General features: G+C 35.5%; 1 protein-coding gene and 1 non-coding gene across 4 annotated transcripts; one reads left to right on the top strand and one right to left on the bottom strand.

Moving 5' to 3' along the window:
* The first annotated feature begins 1,617 nt into the window (after positions 1 to 1,617).
* On the top strand, positions 1,618 to 15,565 carry LOC110796143 (uncharacterized). 3 transcript variants are annotated; one of them, XM_022001175.2, is made up of 21 exons: positions 1,618 to 1,777; positions 1,992 to 2,045; positions 2,588 to 2,629; positions 2,714 to 2,788; positions 4,583 to 4,630; positions 4,980 to 5,123; positions 6,839 to 6,950; positions 7,335 to 7,380; positions 7,526 to 7,597; positions 8,525 to 8,587; positions 8,685 to 8,839; positions 10,065 to 10,129; positions 10,349 to 10,499; positions 11,248 to 11,353; positions 11,438 to 11,573; positions 11,928 to 11,992; positions 13,000 to 13,164; positions 13,553 to 13,625; positions 13,710 to 13,786; positions 14,672 to 14,753; positions 15,193 to 15,565. In XM_022001175.2, exons 2-19 carry the CDS (start codon positions 2,042 to 2,044, stop codon positions 13,766 to 13,768), a joined length of 1,581 nt encoding a protein of 526 aa, XP_021856867.2. In that variant the 5' UTR covers positions 1,618 to 1,777; positions 1,992 to 2,041; the 3' UTR covers positions 13,769 to 13,786; positions 14,672 to 14,753; positions 15,193 to 15,565. The 3 variants fall into 3 exon arrangements, with proteins under 3 accessions (XP_021856867.2, XP_021856868.2, XP_021856866.2); XM_022001176.2 differs by having other exon boundaries at positions 1,626 to 1,777; positions 2,717 to 2,788; XM_022001174.2 differs by having other exon boundaries at positions 1,626 to 1,777; positions 2,702 to 2,788.
* A 2,101-nt stretch (positions 15,566 to 17,666) lies between these two features.
* Positions 17,667 to 17,739, bottom strand: TRNAV-UAC (transfer RNA valine (anticodon UAC)). Its single transcript has one exon. It is a non-coding gene; the product is annotated as a tRNA-Val (tRNA).
* Between the last annotated feature and the right edge of the window lie 1,138 nt (positions 17,740 to 18,877).

Genomic DNA, 18,877 nt, shown 5'->3' with positions numbered 1-18,877 from the left:
ACAAAACTATTACTATAAATATTTAACTAATATTATTTAGATTTTTACCCGATAAAAGATAATAAGAGATAAATTTGGATAGGAATAAAAAAGATAAATAAGTACTCCATACTACGTAAAAGATAATCAGAGAAAAGATATAATTAACCCCTTTATAAAAAATAAGATAGAATAGTAAACAAAAAGAGTTACGTGAGAGGCAAATCTTTTTAAAGTACGAAGTATTTTGTTTAATTTAAAAGAACACTTATAGTGGGGGTTGAATAAGATAACGATACATAGGAAAGTCCTATTATTTCAATACGGAATCGAAAAACTAAGAACGAACTTAATTTATACTAATAAATCTAATTATAATAGAGTGCAACATTAATATTTTAATCAACAATCAATCATGCTAACACCCCATAGTGTCTTCTTTTCGTCACTTTTTTTGGGTCTAATGAATCCTCATTACTATAAATATTTAACATTATTCATATTTTTACCCGATAAAGGATAATAAGAGATACAGTTTGCTGGGAATAAAAAAGATAAATAAGTACTAAGTAAAAGATAATAAGAGAAAAACATACAATTATCCCCTTTAAAAAAATAAAAATAAGATATGCATAAATATTTTAAAAATTAAGAACACATTTAAACTCCAACTTGAAAAGGGACCTATTCTAATTTCTATTATTATACGTATAATTTATAAAATACCTATTTGTATACGATGATATAATACGGAGTAAGACCAATATGTACGAAAATTGACAAACTTGTGCATCGCACGGGCTTGAATAACTAACTCGAGTTTTATTGTTATGAACTAACCATTTCATAACTCGGTTTTTCTATGAGGGCCTTATGCATAAACATTTTAAATATAAAGAACACGTTTATACTCCAACTTGAAACGAGACCTATTTTAACTTTCTATTATACGTATAATTTATAAAACACCTATTTGTATACAATGATATAATAAGAGTATAAGACAAATATGTACGAAAATTGACAAACCCGTGCATCGGACGGGCTTCAATAGTAGTGCTTTATATATTATTTTTCCAAAATTCCCCCTATTTTTTCTCATTAATATGAGCCATTAATTTTAGATGTATGATTTAGATACAATTTTACCTTGAATAATTTTATTAAAACTCTAAAGGATCCAAACTCTAAAATATTAGGGTTTAACAAACCCCAACTATTATACTATCATTTATATATATATACACCTATTATACTATCATTTACGGAGTATATATATACAAAAGGTCTTGCGCGCACAAGGTGTACAATAAATTTATTGTACACCAAGATAACTTTAACCCTTTTTTTGTAACTTTAACCTACTTTTGATTAACTTTTATATTAGTAAAAAAAATTTGATAGATAAATATTTTAAAGGGTTAAATGATTAATTTTATACATTATTAGTTGTTTTGAAGAAATAAGTTTTACTAAAATGAAAAATTTTATCACTGAAAAATAGATAACTTTTACATATATATATGCTTAACTTTCATTTTGAGTTAACTTTTACTCCGATATACAATATTTATTATACATCCATTGTAAATAAGAATTTGTGATATATACACGATACAATACGAAATAATACACACAACCCTATTTTCTCTCCCAACGCGATAATATTTTTTGCGAGAGGACAAAGTTACAAAACCTCAAGTCCAGACTTACGTTTCCTCACTCGCAAATATTTTACAGTACCCGATTTCGTCGCCACTACCGGAGATTGTCATCAACTCTGAGAGAGCAGCGTCAGGTAAAATTAGGGTTTCTCTCTCCTTATCGTCTTCCCTTTCTCACCAATATTTCGTATCAGATTCCTTGATTTTGACGCTATTTCTTCCGTTCTTTAACCGAATTTCAAGCTATTTCGATTACAGATTCACAGTATCCACAACCGAAAACTCTTGATTTCGTTTTCTCAAGATGTTATTGTCTTGGTTCTTATCGGATTTTTGCTTGTTGCTCAGGTATTGTAATCGCAAATTACGAAGCTCGTTCGTTGATTCAAACACCAACAATGGGTATGTTAATTGTTCTTTTTTATTGATTTATTCGTCTTTGTTTTCACTAAGATTATTATGTCTATGTAATCATAACTTTGGGGTTATTTTGTAATTCATGGATCACTCGATTTCTACAACTTTTGGGTGATTTATCTGGGTTCTTTGTTTAATTCTCATGTCAGTGGCTTACTCGGCTTTGATTTTTCATTATACTTTTGTATGTTTGAAGTTGGGAATGTTGTTGTTTAATACTCACTGTTTGGGTGTAGGTTTGAATTGTTTTCTTTTGTTTTGAACCTTTTCTGAATAGCTATAAGCCCATAAATGTTTTCAGGAAAGTATGTCTACGGTTGTGTTTCTTATCTTTGCAATTGAATCTGTTTTGTAAACCTGTATCATTGATGAGTGTGTTGGAAAGACCGTCTCCTTTCTTTGGGGGTCGTGTTGGGTACATTTTACGACACTATTGTCTATGTTGTCTTCATGAGTTCTTGATCTGAATGGAGTGTACATTGCTTTTGCTTAACTTCCTTCTGGCCCAAAATTCTTTTTTATGACAGATCTTTCGGAAGAGATACGGGCTCTGCAGCTTGATTCATCTGGTAATTTACTTTGCTGGATATCTATATTTCTTCTTCTTTGTTCTGTTTGTACTTTCAATGAACTTTATAAAGTCTTTTGTGCAGTAGAAGATAGTGGTGCTATTGATGTGGAGGAAATCAAGCTGGAAGAAGCTGATGTTGCTGTTAAAATGGATGAAGGTAGACTATCCTAGTACATTTCTCCCTTTTCTTTGTTCTACCGCTGACACTATTGTCTCTTAGCTTCAAAAGTGACTGGTACATTTGTTCCTATGTATATAGGACTCCATGGATTTTAGTGTTCTGTTATGCCCACTACCTGAACTCTTATTGTGCACTGGCACATTCAATATTTTTCAAGTACAACATTGTCTCTTAGCTTCAAAAGTGACTGGTACATTTGTTCCTATGTATATAGGACTCCATGGATTTTAGTGTTCTGTTATGCCCACTACCTGAACTCTTATTGTGCACTGCCACATTCAATATTTTTCAAGTACAACCCTTTTTTTTTTTGTGAAGAGACCATGGTCTTGACTTTTGTTTTACTATAAGTATGAGAGTAATGAGACTATAGGGTTCTTATCGTTGCTAGTCTTGCTACTAGTTTGCACATATATTATGGAACAACTTCTCTCATATTATATCTTTAGAAAAAATAATCATACATGACAACTATTTAGAAACATGGCATAGACGAAATTTCTAGTGGTTAAGTGTACTTACTTGGGTTGACAGAGAGATAAAAGCTTGGAGTTACATCACCAGATATTATATACTCTCTCCGTCCCATTTAATCAAAATAATTTCTCCCTCCGTCCCAATTTAATCGTCGTACCAAGGTTTTCAGTTTTATGTGATAAGTTGTTGCATCCTTGCATCCTCACCTATTATATTTTAATAGAAAAGTAGATGAGATGAGAGATAGTGGAGGAATTTTTTAATTGGATGTGAGAGGATGTGGGATCATAACATTTGGTAGCGGGAAGAGAGATGTAATAGAATATTAGTGGGTGCATTCCATAAAGGGAAGCGTGACAATTATATTGGGACGGATGTAAATGGAAAGTGTGACAATTAAATTGGGACGGAGCCACGGAGGGAGTAACCAAAAGAATTGCAGCTTTAGAGAATTAGTAGTTCTCTATTGAAATTAAAAACTGTTTTTTGTTGTTGTTGTTGTTGTTGTTGTTGTTGTCTATTTCCCGTTAGATTCACAAGTTGACCTAGGTCCTACTATTATGTTGCAGTCCTTTTGTGAATCCCCTTGTGAACCTTTTTCATCTTAACCCGTCGCACAGTTTCTACTCTTTCCCTGTTTATACTTTGCAGGGATAGTGATCGACTTTTCTTCTCTGTTAACTTATGTTCACTTTTTGTGTATCATTTCATCTTTTCTTGTTTCTTGTTGAATCTCTTCTCAACCTTTCAGAATTGCATAACTTGGTTGTTGTATGGGAATATTTGGGATGGAACGAGAACTGTGTATTTGTATTTGAAATATTCTTGATTAGAAGTGTCAAATACTCAAATGTGTATTAAATTTCCAAAAAAAGATTATTGGTGATGATCTTTGGCAAAGATATCCAAGTTTAGTTTGAATTAGGTGAGTTAGTCCACCTTGTTTTTAAAAAAATAAATTTTCCAAGAGATATTCATGCCCAAAACTACATGGTGGTATCACTCGTATGCTATTATAGGTCATTTCTGGTCTAGATTACGTGGCTCGCTAATTTCTTTGTTTCCCTCGAGAAGAACAGAAGCACAAACCAAAAGCTTACAAGGAAGGGTTATTACCTCTGGGAATGGAGTATTCTCTGACATGCCCCTCTCATTTTTTACAAATATGAAGATTATTACTAAATTGGATGATATAGGCTATAAGAATCTCATTTCAATTAATGATGAGTTGATGACACTTGCTGATTGATGGCATTGGTTAAATGTATTTGACTCTTTCCAATTTTTGTGCAGACATCGTGGAGTCCTCAAATGCTGACCAAATGCAAGTTGAGCCAAAAGGTACTATCAAGGTTTTGGGATGAAGATATTGTTTATACTATGGCATTTTCCTATATAGTTAGTACCATTGAGTTCACTTTGCGTTTAATACTTGTGGCTTTATGGGATTCACTTTGCGTTTAATACTTGTGGCTTTTATGGGGTATCTTGCGTGTGATCTTTTCATTATTAGTGTGTTGATGTCAGACTGTTGGTCCTATTTTGTTGTGTGTGTTTGTGTATTTATTCTTATTTTTTTTCAATGATCCTGGTTATTCAGGCACATTTGTAGTTAGATACGTTATTTGAGATAAAATCTTTTTTAGAGATACCGATCTGTCTAGCTTAATTAATTGATGGAATTTTCCAGATAAGGAAAAGGTGGAAGCTCCTGTCCATGAAGTAAAGGAAGCGCCTGTCCATGAAGTAAAGGAAGCTCCTGTCCATGAAGTAAAGGAAGAGGAAACCAGGAACAAAAAACGTCACCTGAATCTTGTATCTATTGGTCACGTGGGTGAGTTAACGTTTGATGTTTTCATTTCTTTCTCTTGCGTATGTTCTTGATGAAATAGTATAAAATAGCGCGCCCAGGTGCTGAAGCCTAAAGCAATAAGCGCTTCTGCCCAGGTGCTGAAGCCTAAAGAAATAAGTGCTTTCATTGGCCTAGGCGAGGGGTTCTAAAGGGCAGGAGAGGCATACTAAGGCTCACCTTGTATTTTTGCACCATTTATTTATTTATTTCGTTAAGTGCACTTCACTCTAATGTGGCCAACTAAGATTCAAAAAAGCGCACTAGGATCACTCCCGCCTTAGTACGCCTTGAGATATTTATACGTTGGATGAAATGTGTGGACTCCTATTGTTTTAACTTATAAGAGTTGCAACAGATCCATGCTACAAGTGGGGAAGGTACCTTCCTATTTTTCTAGAGGGGTATTGGTTTGATATTGGTGTTTCCTTACAACTCTTTTTGTCATACCTGAGTTCCCCTGAACTAATTAAGGGAGTAAAATTTAATAGGGAAAAGTTCACTGGAGGCTTATCTTTCTCGCCTCAAGACTCCCTAGCAATACAACCTTGAATCAATACAACTATGCCACTGGCAATAGAATCCTGATTTCATCACCTTGTAAATCACTACAAATTCAGCCTTCACCTTGCAAGTCACCTCACAAATCTGACCCGCCACATTTGCAAACAACCATATTTCTGTCCACTCTCCAATGTTTATTCTGAACTTGCAAACACACAAGCTGTTCTGCAAGTTCATCGTGTAGGATGCAATGAATAGGGAGAAGGGAGAGGAAATAAGTAAGGGCTGGTGGTCATATTGGAACAAGTAGGGGGAAGGAACAAAATTAGAGAAAGGCAGTGGAAATAGAATAAGTGAACGAGAGATGGAGGTTGATGAAGATTTAGAATGTGAAGGGTAGAGAGATTGAGAGGAGAGAATTCAGAGAAATGGAGGTGAAGGAAGAGAACGGGACAGGGGACTAGGGGAGAGAAGATGGAGGTCGGATGATCGGGGCTACAGACAGAATAATAGTACTTTAAGGTTTTAGGGGAATATCTTACCCCATTAAAATCTTATCGTCAATCGAGGCAAACAAAAAAGCCAGAATCTTCATTTCTACTCATTATCAAGGTTGCCAACCAGGCGACCTCAAAGTGTTCGTGCTACCTCCTTCCAGTTTTTTTTGATCTTCTACTTCTTTGGTGACTAAGGCATGGGTGAACATTTATTTTATTTGGATTATTATAATTCTTGTCATTTTTTTCAGTCTCTCTTGTGACTTACAAGCTTACCTTTTGATCTTGTTGTGCTAATCCTCTTCCCCTTTGGTGTCCTCATCACTCCGTTGTTGCTGTCTATACTGGGCATCAATTTGCGTAGTAGTTAATTACTAACTTGTGCCTGGTGCCCTGGTATTGTTAATGTTCTGTACTTGCCTGGGAATTTTTTTTCCAACAAAGATAAAAGGGGCTAGATTAAGAAGGGTCTGTCTTTGATTTTAATGGTTGCTGTCTGAACCTGCTTGGTCTTGAACATATTCATTTTGGGTATTTTCCTTGCCCCCTTTTTTTTTTCCTGCTGCCTTTGCATGTTACTGTCTCCTCCCTGGAGCTCGCAGCAGAGGGATGGGAGATAATGTTAGTAATTCCTATTTTATCATATCTTGATCAGTTTTCTTGTCAGTTTGTGGAGTTAATCTTCATGTTGTGTTTCAGATGCTGGTAAGTCTACGATCGGTGGCCAAATACTTTTTCTTAGTGGACAGGTGGATGACCGTACAATCCAAAAGTACGAGAAAGAAGCCAAGGATAAAGCGAGAGACAGCTGGTGAGACATGCTCCTGTAGCTATATCTGTAAACTTTTATGCCATTGGTTTTTGATGCTCGTTGTCAGCAAAAATGCTCAAGTGACCATGCTAATTTAGAGGAGAAAAAAAGCTTAAGGGCTGTTGGTGATTTCCAGAATCCAGGCTCTGCCTAGCAGTGGAAATGTTTCAATTGTTATTGCATGATTTTGTGTGCCTTTCCTTTAAAATATCATTTATACTGTTACTCTTTAGAGTAAAGTTCTTCCCTGGTCTTTACCATTTGGCACAACATGATAAGTACTCTACATCATCAAATTTTTTTATTCATATCTTTGAGTCCCACGGGATTGAAGATATCATGGTTTTTGACTTGTGCTTCTCTAAATTTGTAAATCTTTGCTAGGTACATGGCATACATTATGGATACTAATGAAGAAGAACGTTCTAAGGTACTTTGTCTTGACTCTGGATTGCAAGTCCTTGATTATTTGAGCTCATTCTAAGCTTAGTTTTTGTCCTTGGAAAAATTTCACTGTTAATGCTGTTTATAAATAGTGGGAGATTGGTCATTAATTGCTTAAATGCTGATGGCAGGGTATTACAGTTGAAGTGGGAAGAGCACATTTCGAGACTGAGAGAACCAGATTTACTATTCTGGATGCACCGGTAATTATCTTTTCTAACTGATTTTATCCTTCATTTTTTTCCGTGGGCTTGAAAGTAGCTTGATAATGAACTCCCTTTGCTTTGGGCTTAAAAGCAGTGAGTACTTGAACTTGTGACAATAGATGATCTTTTTGTTTGTTTGATTGACTTCTTAGCTGGGTCATTCTATCGTTTAAAGTACTTTTCTGTGACAAGTCAATCATTTAAATAGTTTGTCACGTTTTGAAGCTTGTTGATTTGTTGCTGTGTGCATTTAAACACAAAAGAGAAAAGGATTATGGAGGGAGAACATGACGATTTAAACATTGATGGGGTTGTTGTATTGAAAGAAGCTACATGTTGTTCTACTACGGAGTATCTAATAATGAAAATTAGAAAGTAGATAGGCAATCTCAAATACGCTTTAACCATCTAGATCACGAACCTTAATTCTTTTAATGCTATCCAAGGAGGAGCTGGATCCCCTCCAGCTCCTATAAAGAATTGGAAGGTCCAGTATTATTGTGTATGGTTGGATGTGCATGATGGAGATAAATAGTTGGCATTTGGTTTTTATTTGCTAGCTTAGGTGTTCTAATCTTAAGGCCCCCCCCCCCCCCCCCTATTCACCCTTCTAATGTTATCCATTAATTCATTAGCAACTATAACCTTAATAAAATTCCACTCTTAGCTTTTATACGAAGAAGAAAAATTTCTAGCACTTGTAACTTCTAAGCATAACAACTAACCTATCGGGTATAGGACCTTGCATTCGAAGTCTCAGTGTCTCTGATGTCAAGCTATACTCGTTGAATCTGCTGTAGTATATAATATATAGGTGAAGGATACCTATTTACTGGTTGGAGTTTCTTGTGGATAGCGTTCTCCAAAAGGTTTTGGCACTGAGCATTTGAAATCTTAAAATGTTTGTGCCTTTTCATTTTGCAGGGTCATAAAAGCTATGTGCCAAATATGATAAGTGGGGCTTCACAAGCTGACATCGGAGTTTTGGTAAGCGTTTAAGGTTTTTTTATTCCCTACTGGGTGCATTGGCTTTGAATATCTAATATCTGATATTTTGCTATTTTTACATGTCCATGTCATATAGGTTATATCTGCTCGGAAAGGGGAGTTCGAAACTGGATATGAGAAAGGAGGACAGACTCGAGAACATGTCTTGCTTGCAAAGACCTTAGGTGTTTCTAAGCTTATAGTTGTGGTCAACAAGATGGACGAGCCTACGGTCAATTGGTCAAAAGAAAGGTTTGTAATTTTCTTTTGTCAGATATATTGGAGACCGAAATCTCTAATCTTTTAATGAAACGTCTTTATAGTTTTGCTTGTAATTTCCCCTTTTTTGTTTGCCCCCCTTTTTCTACCGCATCCGAGGGGGTGGTGATTTCCTGAACAGCTGAATGTTATTGATTTTCTTTTCGTTCATCATATGGATCAGTTTAGCCGCAGGAGAAGTGGAGAGGAGTTAATTTTTGCTATGTTACTCGAGCGTTTCTATTTATCACAAGTACGCAGAATACCCGTGTCATGGAATCCTTACTGACACTTCAACTTTCACTTTGGCACCTTAGTATCCTTGATCCGCACATTTGTAGAAATAAATAGGAAGAGGGAAAGAGAAGAGAAAGATTGCCTAATTATTGATTTGGGAAACAATTTATATTTTGGGTATCTTAGACATTTGTTTAGTTTTATTGCCTAATTTAGTTAAAGATGTGCTTAAGATGTTGAGACAATTACTAGCTTTAGTATTCTCAGTATGACACACAAGTCTAGCCAAAGTAAAGTAGATTCGACACTGCTATATGGTGTCGTATGGTTAGATTTTTAATCCTTTCCTTCAGAGAAATCCTGCTGCCAACCCATTTTTGTAGCCTCGGTGATGCAGCATTTTTTATCAAATAAAGAACTTTTGTTCATCAAATCTATTATGTAATGTCACTCAGCTTAAATGGTACCCCAGCACCACTGCTGTACGCATCCACCTTCTTTCACTTTAGAATTTTAAGTTGCAAACAAGTGACCAAGGATAATATAAACCTAGTTAACTTATTACTTTTGCCAAAAAGTATGGGATATCCACAAAATAGGGTTAGCAATTAAGAATCCATGAGCTTCAACTGTATCACTTTTCACATCCATTGGATTTAGTGTTTACACTGCCTTTTCAGCTCTGATTATTGGACTAGCTAAGTTAAGCTTTGTCACCAGCTTCCCCATGTTTATCAGATTTATCAGACTTCATTGCTTCCACCATCTTTTAATTTCTGTATGAGCAATGTTGATTCATTTAGTCTCGTTTGTGCTGGTTCTTTCTTTTATCTGACTTGTGCGGGTGGTAAGTTTGTTTACCATTCTCTCAATTTGCAGTGAGTCAGTGACTATCAGAGGCCTTAAGGTTTAAACTTGTATAACTTACTTGTCTGTCCTGCATCTTATTGCTAATATTTCACACGGGCCTTATTGTTCCCAGGTATGATGAAATAGAGTCAAAGATGATTCCTTTCTTGAAATCCTCAGGCTATAATTGCAAGAAAGGTAAATACCCTTAACATTTGAAGTTTTTGTTATATTATTACTTATTCATTCCAAATTTACCTCATGTGCATCTTTACGTATTGTATTTATGCATGTTTCTCAAGAAGTAATATAAAAAACATAGAACAGGCGGGTTTACCTGTCCTGGATACTGCTGATAATAAAATATGCTGTATTTGTCTGATTTCTTATCATTCTATTATTGATTGGCCTTTGCAGACGTCCAGTTTCTTCCAATATCAGGTTTGGTTGGATCAAACCTAAAAACAAGATTAGACAAAAGTGTATGTCCATGGTGGAATGGTCCATGTCTTTTTGAAGTGCTAGATGCTGTTGAAGTCCCCACACGAGATCCTAGTGGCCCCTTTAGGTACGTTGTGTTTTGTTGAACTCCTCTTCCTTATTTGACTGGTAAGATGTATGCATGAAATATATTTCTGAAGTTTTGGCAATTGTGGACATTTATGCAACTTTTTGTTGCACGCTCCTGTATGTGGTCTAGAGGACATTCTAGGCCCGAGGATGCTACACACTAACACCAATGTTAAGCTGCACTGGTAGTTAAGGTAGACGTACACTAAACAGTCACCCGTGGTCGAGTCCTTGTTTTTTGCTCTGTATGTAACATGTGGGTTAGGGAACACCTTCTAATTTGTGATTCGTGGTGAACTGGTGACTGCATTGTACTTGTTATAGGAGGTTAAAAGTTTGTCTCCATTCTAGATTATTATTTCTGGGAAGATATGAAATTTCTTGTTCAGGGTGACCGCTTTGCTCTCGTATCCCAACTTTCCACTAGCTTCCTGCCGCCAAAACAAGGAAGTGACCGGTTTCCTCACGGGGATTTGAATTCATCCAAGTGGGAATGATGTTCTGTACCTCTTCTTGTCAGCGTAATTCTCCTCTGGCAGTGCCAAGACTGCCAACAACTGCGGAGAATGTCCTGACTACCATGAGTCATGACAAGCCCCAAAACCTGACCCATTATAGAAGAAGTTGTTTTCTAACCTGTCTTGTCATAAATGCTGCAACTTGGTATTACAACTTGTTGTGAACTGCTTTGGGCTTTATTAGCAGTAATTATTTTCTTAATTTCTAATAGAAAAGTTCAATTGCAGGATGCCCATCATTGACAAATTCAAGGACCTGGGAACTGTTGTTATGGGGAAAGTAGAATCTGGCTGTGTACGTGAGGGTGACTCCTTAATTGTCATGCCAAACAAGGTTTGATTTTGACATATGGATTATATAGTACTTGAGTAAAGGCCGATTTCATTATAAATAAATTAACTAAGATATGGCCTGCAGGTTATTGTGAAAGTTGTTGCCATATATGTTGATGATGATAAGGTTAGACGTGCAGAACCTGGTGAAAATCTGCGGGTCAGACTGTCTGGGATTGAAGAAGAAGATATATTATCAGGCTTCGTCTTGTCAAGCATTTGTAAGTTTGTCATGGCTCTTGAACAACACTGTAAATTTTTCCTGACAACTTGTTTTTCTGTTTTTAATTGTATATTTTTTTTAGAGAATTTGATTTGCATTCATAGTTTGCTGATGCTGAACTGTGTCATATGCATTCGCACATGTTTTTTTTTTTTCTTCCCTGGACAATCTATATGATGCTTCCACAACTCTTGTGAATATTGTGGAGGACAATGGATATAAGAGGTGACAATGGAGGCCAACTTATAACAGATGCAAATAGTAATTATGGTGTTCTTTTGTGGACCTGCCTTATCTTTTTAAACTAGATTGGTGATGTTTGGCTCTTGATGCTTCTTCTACCTCTGTGCAGCCAAGCCAATTCCAGCTGTTAATGAGTTTGTTGGTCAGTTGAGGATCCTTGAGTTGCTTGATAATGTATGTGAGATGTTATCCTCTCTTTATCCCATCTAGTTTTTGAAGATTATAGGATTTAGCGGGTAGAATCAGTTGTTCTTGGTCCTTTGCCTTTGTTAATTTCTCTGTATGTATTTGATCTATGTTACTCAGACACGGGTGTCGGTGTCGTGTCAGACACGGGTGTCGGAGTATCCGACACTCTGATCCAAATATTTGCAGACACTCCGACACGGTCAAAGGAGTGTCTTGACTTATTTTTTAGACACGGCTTCCATACAAAGTGTCGAATAAAAAACGACACTTTTTACAAATTAAATAAACAAATTAAAAATCTTCTCAAAATAAACATTAAAAATAAAGAAAAATAATATGGTATTCTGTATTTAATATGGTAAGATGAAAGTCTTTGTCTAGGGAATGTAAAATTCTTTATCTAGGGGAGGTGAATGAGGTAAAAAAGTAAAACAATAATTAATACAAAATAAACTAGGCAGCTGTAAATAAACTAAAAGAAAAAATAAATAAAGATACTTTGAAACTTCGCGTGGCATGTGACAACTATCACTGTATATATTTTATATTTTAGTTAAAAGGTAGGCCCACTTATTTTTGTTAGATGAAGTACATCAGTTGCTAGTTGCCACCCTCCTGATTCACGATCTCTCTCCTCCTCACATGTTTTCTCTTTCCTCTCCCTCACCGCCACATGCACCGCCAGCTCCGGTCACCGACTCACCGCCGTATGCACAGGTCACTGACTCACCGCCGCATACACCCTATATTTTCCGGCCGATTCGCCTCAAAAGCCCCAATATTTTTTGGGCGAAAATTCAGATCTAGGGCAAAGAAAAAGAGTTCGACACCGGATTTTTGGATTCTTTTCCGACACTAGTGTCGACACCTCCCCGGACACGTGTCGTGTCGCGGGTCGGGTCGTGTCGACACCGACACCCACCTCCGGACGGAGTGTCGGAGTAACATAGTATTTGATCATATATTTATGCTAATTGGTTTTGCTTGCTTAGGCAATTTTTACCGCTGGCTATAAGGCAGTCCTGCATGTTCATTCTGTCGTTGAAGAATGTGAGATTGTAGAGCTGCTGCAACAGATTGATTTAAAAACTGGGAAAGGGATGAGGAAAAAAATTCTTTTTGTTAAGAATGGTGCTGTTGTTGACTGCCGTATCCAGGTTTGTTTATCTGTAGCTTATTTCTTTCTGAGTGCTCCTGTAAGTTCTTTTCTAGACATCATTTGTATGTCCGTAGAGTGGTTATTTTCTATGCACTAAATGATGGTATTTTCATTATACATATGTGGTTTATGCAACATCATCCAAGTACCACTTTTGCTTTCCTCCCCTAGCTCAAATGCCATTCTTAACTGGTTCTATGTCAAGTTTGGATGTTGAATTGACATTTTGTTTCAAGTTAATTCAATGTTCGCTACTTTCCTGTTCCCCATAAAGATTCTCCCTTTTTGTTTTGGTTAAAGTAGAATATTCATGGTGCGTTAACCTATTTATACAACTCTAGTGACTGATGGAGTTCGTGCTAACTTGTCAAATTGACTGCTTGCAGCTTAACAACTCAATATGTGTAGAGAAGTTTTCTGATTTTCCACAACTTGGAAGGTTTACCCTTCGAACTGAAGGTGATGGCTTCTGCTGCAAATCTGGTAAACTTTTGAAATTACTGCACGTTTTGCATTCTTAATATTTTTCTCTTCAACATTCAGGCAAAACGGTAGCTGTAGGGAAAATCATTGAACTTCCATCAGTTGGCAATAGTGCTTGACTAAATTCTCTATCACAGGTGAGATGGATCCCTAATCTTGTTTCTCTTGTATAAGTGCGCAACCCACTTATTTTCCAAAGCTGTATGTTTGAGTGTTTGACAAATGTTATGTTTATAGTGGACATATTTATATGGTGGACATATTTATGTTTGATGATATTGTCATATTGATGAGCTAATTAGCAGGCTGCCTGGACTTGTTATTTTGAAATATCTATAAAAGTATAAAGTACACCTGCTTTTCAACTTCTATGACAAATCAATTTTTCATTATACAAAGTATAATTAATCAACTTTTTAGTTAATACTCCGTAATTTATTTGATTAAGGGTTTAACTTCAGAGGTGGATTTACATTTGGCCTTTTGAGGTGTCATTATGTCAATTGACATTCCCAAAATAAGAAACGCAATCTTTTTGTGTCTACATTTTCATTGGCCCTTAATTTTTTTCCTCTTTAACTTCAAAAACTGACCTATTAGCTGCCAAATGGCAATACATTCATTGGAGCTGACCTTAGTTTCCGGAATTTCCTAAGTAGTGATCACTATAAATTCCAAGTACATTTCTCGAATGAAAGAAAGAAAAACAAAATCGTCCCCATTCTCTTCCCATTGCACTGCACCTCAGGCTTTTTCCTTCCCTTTGCTTCTATTTAAGTTACAGATTTGGACTTCCCGTCGTATTCTCTCTACCTTTTTCTGTGTAAAAAAATTGCAATTAGTTTCTGATTGTTTACCTTTTTTCTTAATAAAACATTTTTTCTGGTTTTGACACAAGGCTTTCAGTAAATGGTATAACATGGTTGATTAGAATCATTAGTTATAGTATTGCAATTTGCAAGTGGCAATTATCTAATCTGGTGTTGACGTGTTACTGTGTTGGTTGTGCAACATATGACTAGGTGGGGCCCTCTTCCCTCTGTGAGGCGTCGTCACACAAGGGCTAAGGCGGCTAGATGTTCAAACAAGCAATCACTGAAGCAAGTATGTGTATGCATTTTTTTATATTTGAATTAATTGTACTGTTTACTCTCTTGAGCAAGTATGTGTATGCAAGTATTGTTTGGAATATTTCAGTCACGGAGAACCTCTTGACCTTCTCCACTTCATCCAATCTGCCTTGAGTGCAATTAGATTGAAATAAGTTTGAACACCAATCTTTTATTTGACTATTTGATTGATTTATGCACTCTCCTGCGACAGGTGTATAATCCAGATTTCACTTCTGTATGTTGATTGCCTGTATTTTTTAATTTATTTTGTTTGAAATAATTGTATTGTTTACTCTCTTGGTCATCATCATCTTTGATAAAGATTTCTGAACACGTTCTTGTTGTTTAAACATTTTCCTACTTTTGTGCGCCCGTGTTCGTTTCATTTTTATCCAGAATGAAAATTTACCTTTTTGTTGCGTTGATTACAGGTATGAGGGATAGTATAGTTTTGTCAGAAGAGAAATATGCACTTGAATGTTCCAAATGGTGCGAATGAGGGGGCTCTATATCAAGCACATATGATCCATTTGCATTACTCAATTGAACACTAGTTGATTTTTATCAGAGATTTGTTAGTTATGCTGATATATAATTGCTACATACTCCAGGATTTAATGGACTAGCCAACCAGCTTATAGTTTGATGTTACTACATATGCTTATACTCCTTTTTGTTGATTTATTGTGATGTAAGAACTTCAGTTTCTTGGTAGTTTTGCACTTATCTAAAGTTGCTAAAGTTGCACTTTGATATGAGACTCCTGAAAGCATTTTGTTATATAAATTTCTGGTCTTCTGGATTGTTCTGGTTGGTATTTGAGAATTACTCTCTGTTCACGATTCTAAGTTTCATATACGGAGTACTAATTTGGGTGCAGAAAGAGTTGCACATTTCTGAAAATAGGAATAGATTATGCTTCTATTTCGAAAAGCAATGTTGTCACTTGAATGGAGTGTTGGAAAACCAATACAATCTGTTTTGCGGCAAACTGAACCATTTCAATCCTAACCGTATGGATCCAAACCCGTTAATGACTCAGTCTGTATTGATTTGAACCATTCCAGCTTGAGAAAAGCCCGTTTAATCTGGATCATTTACGACCCGACTTGTTTTGACAAGGACTGTTTATAACCCGAATTGTTTCTACCTGGAATGTTTTCAACTTGAATTGTTACCGTTTATAACCCAATAGTTTCAACCTAAACCGTTAACAACTCGTAACCCGTTCAACTTGAACCTTTTGCAACTTGGAGTATGTTTTAGCTAAACTGTTTAGTGCTTACAACCTGTACCTAAACTATATTGATCTAACTCAATATTTTTTAAAGTTATGACCAACAAACTAATAGAAAAGCTATGTTGTTTTAACTATATCGACTTAATTCATTAATAGATGAATTTGTTTGTCTCGTTTCGTTCTTGAACATGTGATAGAGATCCTTAAATAATAAGAACTCAATCGATATGAACTTGAATCGACATGAACGTGAATTCAATATTTTCCTACTAAACCTGTTGAACCCGACCCATTTCAGTCTGCTTTCATATGAACCCAACCGTATATGATATGAGCCTGATTCAACCCTGATAAACCCGAATATAATTTGTCGTATTCCGACCAGACCCGAGTCGACCAGACCCGACACGACCAGACTCGACCCGACTATAACCCAACCTGGTATGAGTTCGACTCATCATGACCCTAACCTGTTACAGCCCGGCTAAACCCGTTTACAACTCGACCCAACCTAACATTTCCAGATTATAACCTGACCCGATATGAACCCGAACTTATATGACCATGTGTCTACAAACCCGACCTGAACTGAGCAAACTAATCTGACATGATATCTAAATGAATTCTTTCAACCCAAACCGACGAATCCAACCTATGCTCGATCCGTTGTACGAATTGACACCCCTTCGAACAAAGGAGTCCCCAACAACATGTTGATGTAGGACATCGGAAAAGGGTTTATGTAATCACGATCTAAATAATTATGTTCTTATACTCTGTTATCATATCAAAGTTATACCCTAAAATCCCTTGGTCCCATAATATCGTATATGTTTCTAATTTAGGGTATCCCCAAATGTTATGCATGTGCTATAATAAAGTGTTAATAATGCCATTTCCTTAACCACGGAGAACAAGTCATATACGGAGTACATGATTTTTTAAAAGAGGTAAGATGAAGTGCTATGTCGGGTCTGGACTCTATGCGGGTCAATCTGACCAGGTTAGTGAGGGACAAAATCCTATATGGTTGAACCCGAGCATGCTAGATGCTTTAAGAGGAGGAAGTAAATTTCAATATCATATATGGAGGAAGTCTTGTTCTATACTCGGTATACCATTGAAATGGTATACTAATATTCTGCATTTTTATTGAACACCAAACTACATAGTTTGGTACACGAAAATGAGTTGTATGTTCTCATGTGGTACCAAACAACATAGTTTGGGAACATGGTTTCATTTTTATTTGATTCCAAACAACATAGTGTTGTATTAAGTGAAAGATAAATGGTATTTTTCATGGCCCAGACTCAATTTATTACACGAACTTACCATTTAGCCCTTAATATACCATGTGAGGTTACTATTTTGTCTTTAATATACCATTTCAATGTTATACTTATTATAGAATTAGAAAGCCTATGTTTTACAAAATATATCTCAGCCAACCAAACGACAAAATAGGCTAAAGACAAGCATTAAAGGACAAAACATCACAATCAAATTGGGCTTTTATGTTGAAAAGAAGTTTGTTTTTGAAAAAAGAAGTTTGTTTTTAATGTATGTCTTTGCGATCATCCCCTCAAATGTAAAATAAACAAACAAAAAAATTAAAAAAATTAAAAAAATTAAAAAAATTAAAAAAATTAAAAAAATTAAAAATGTTGCTGCCCGGGATCGAACCGGGGACCTGCAGCGTGTAAAGCTGACGTGATAACCACTACACCACAGCAACTTGGATGCTTATTCTCTCACAAAATGCAATATAAAGATAACATAATGACAATTTACAAAGCACATGTACTATACAATTAAGATTTATTATTATCATTATCATTAATCAAATAACTAAGGTGATTTGCTGATGTCACACAGACATTCACCTGTTTCCCGTGTCAACGTAAATTGTTGGTACGCACATCAAACTATACTTAATTAGTTGATCACTGCTCACGTCAAACTAAAAGCGGTGGATTACGAGTTGGACTTTAAGATGCAGAATATCAATTATTTTGATTTTAGCAGTTATGTATTTTTTTTAATTTGTGTTATGAAAATTTATTTTTATCATTGTAAATGTCGTATGACCACTTAATTTAAATGATGTTAGATGAGTATAAAATTGGGACTTCTTAAAATTTTAATAGTAGCCAAGAAAAGAATCGGCTATTGTAGTCTCCAAATTTCTTATGAGCAAAGATTATTTGTTCAATTTTTTTTCATAATATTGATCTTCTTTAGAAAAATATTATAAGACCTCGAAAATTATTGATTAAAACAGCCAGTGTAATTTCAATAAACGCATATCGAAGACGCGATCCTTCAAAAAATATCAATCAATAACTATGTACTAAAAGACTAATAAAAAATGGCACATGTCAACTCATGGTGTTTCCTGCACTTTTTCCCCCTTCTAAATATTGATTCCATTAGAAAAATATGCACGTGGTCTATATTATACGTACTATTCATTTAGATTTCTAAGATAATCTTATCTCTGTATTGGAACAAATTGTTTTTCCAAATGAGTGGATAACCATACACTCACAAGTCACAACCCTCTCCAGATGAGTGACTAATAAAAATATTGAAATAACCAATAGGTCGCCTTGTACCATACCAAAGAAAAAGCCCAAAAAACGCAAAATAATACTCTGCATTTGTGATGTTGTAGAAGGTAAAAAATGTGTAATTTTTTTTGGAAAAATAATAATAATATAATACGAATATTTTCTCATGTGATCATCTTGCTAGGAACTTATCATTCAGTAGTGATTATCCTAATATTTTGGGAAATATCATTTGAAATTCATCAATAATTTCGTGCAAAAAAATAGTTCTAATTTGCAATGAGAATTTGAATTTGTATGTAG

Source organism: Spinacia oleracea, chromosome 2, assembly GCF_020520425.1.
Source record: "Spinacia oleracea cultivar Varoflay chromosome 2, BTI_SOV_V1, whole genome shotgun sequence".
In the NCBI taxonomy this organism is placed as follows: domain Eukaryota; kingdom Viridiplantae; phylum Streptophyta; class Magnoliopsida; order Caryophyllales; family Amaranthaceae; genus Spinacia; species Spinacia oleracea.
This window is presented reverse-complemented; position numbering and strand designations above follow the sequence as displayed.

Excerpts from the sequence above, each read along its gene's own strand:
- LOC110796143 (XM_022001174.2), top strand. Across the intron at positions 2,630-2,701 it reads TCTGCAGCTTGATTCATCTG|TCTTTTGTGCAGTAGAAGAT; the intron begins GTAATTTACTTT and ends AACTTTATAAAG. Across the intron at positions 4,631-4,979 it reads AATGCAAGTTGAGCCAAAAG|ATAAGGAAAAGGTGGAAGCT; the intron begins GTACTATCAAGG and ends GGAATTTTCCAG.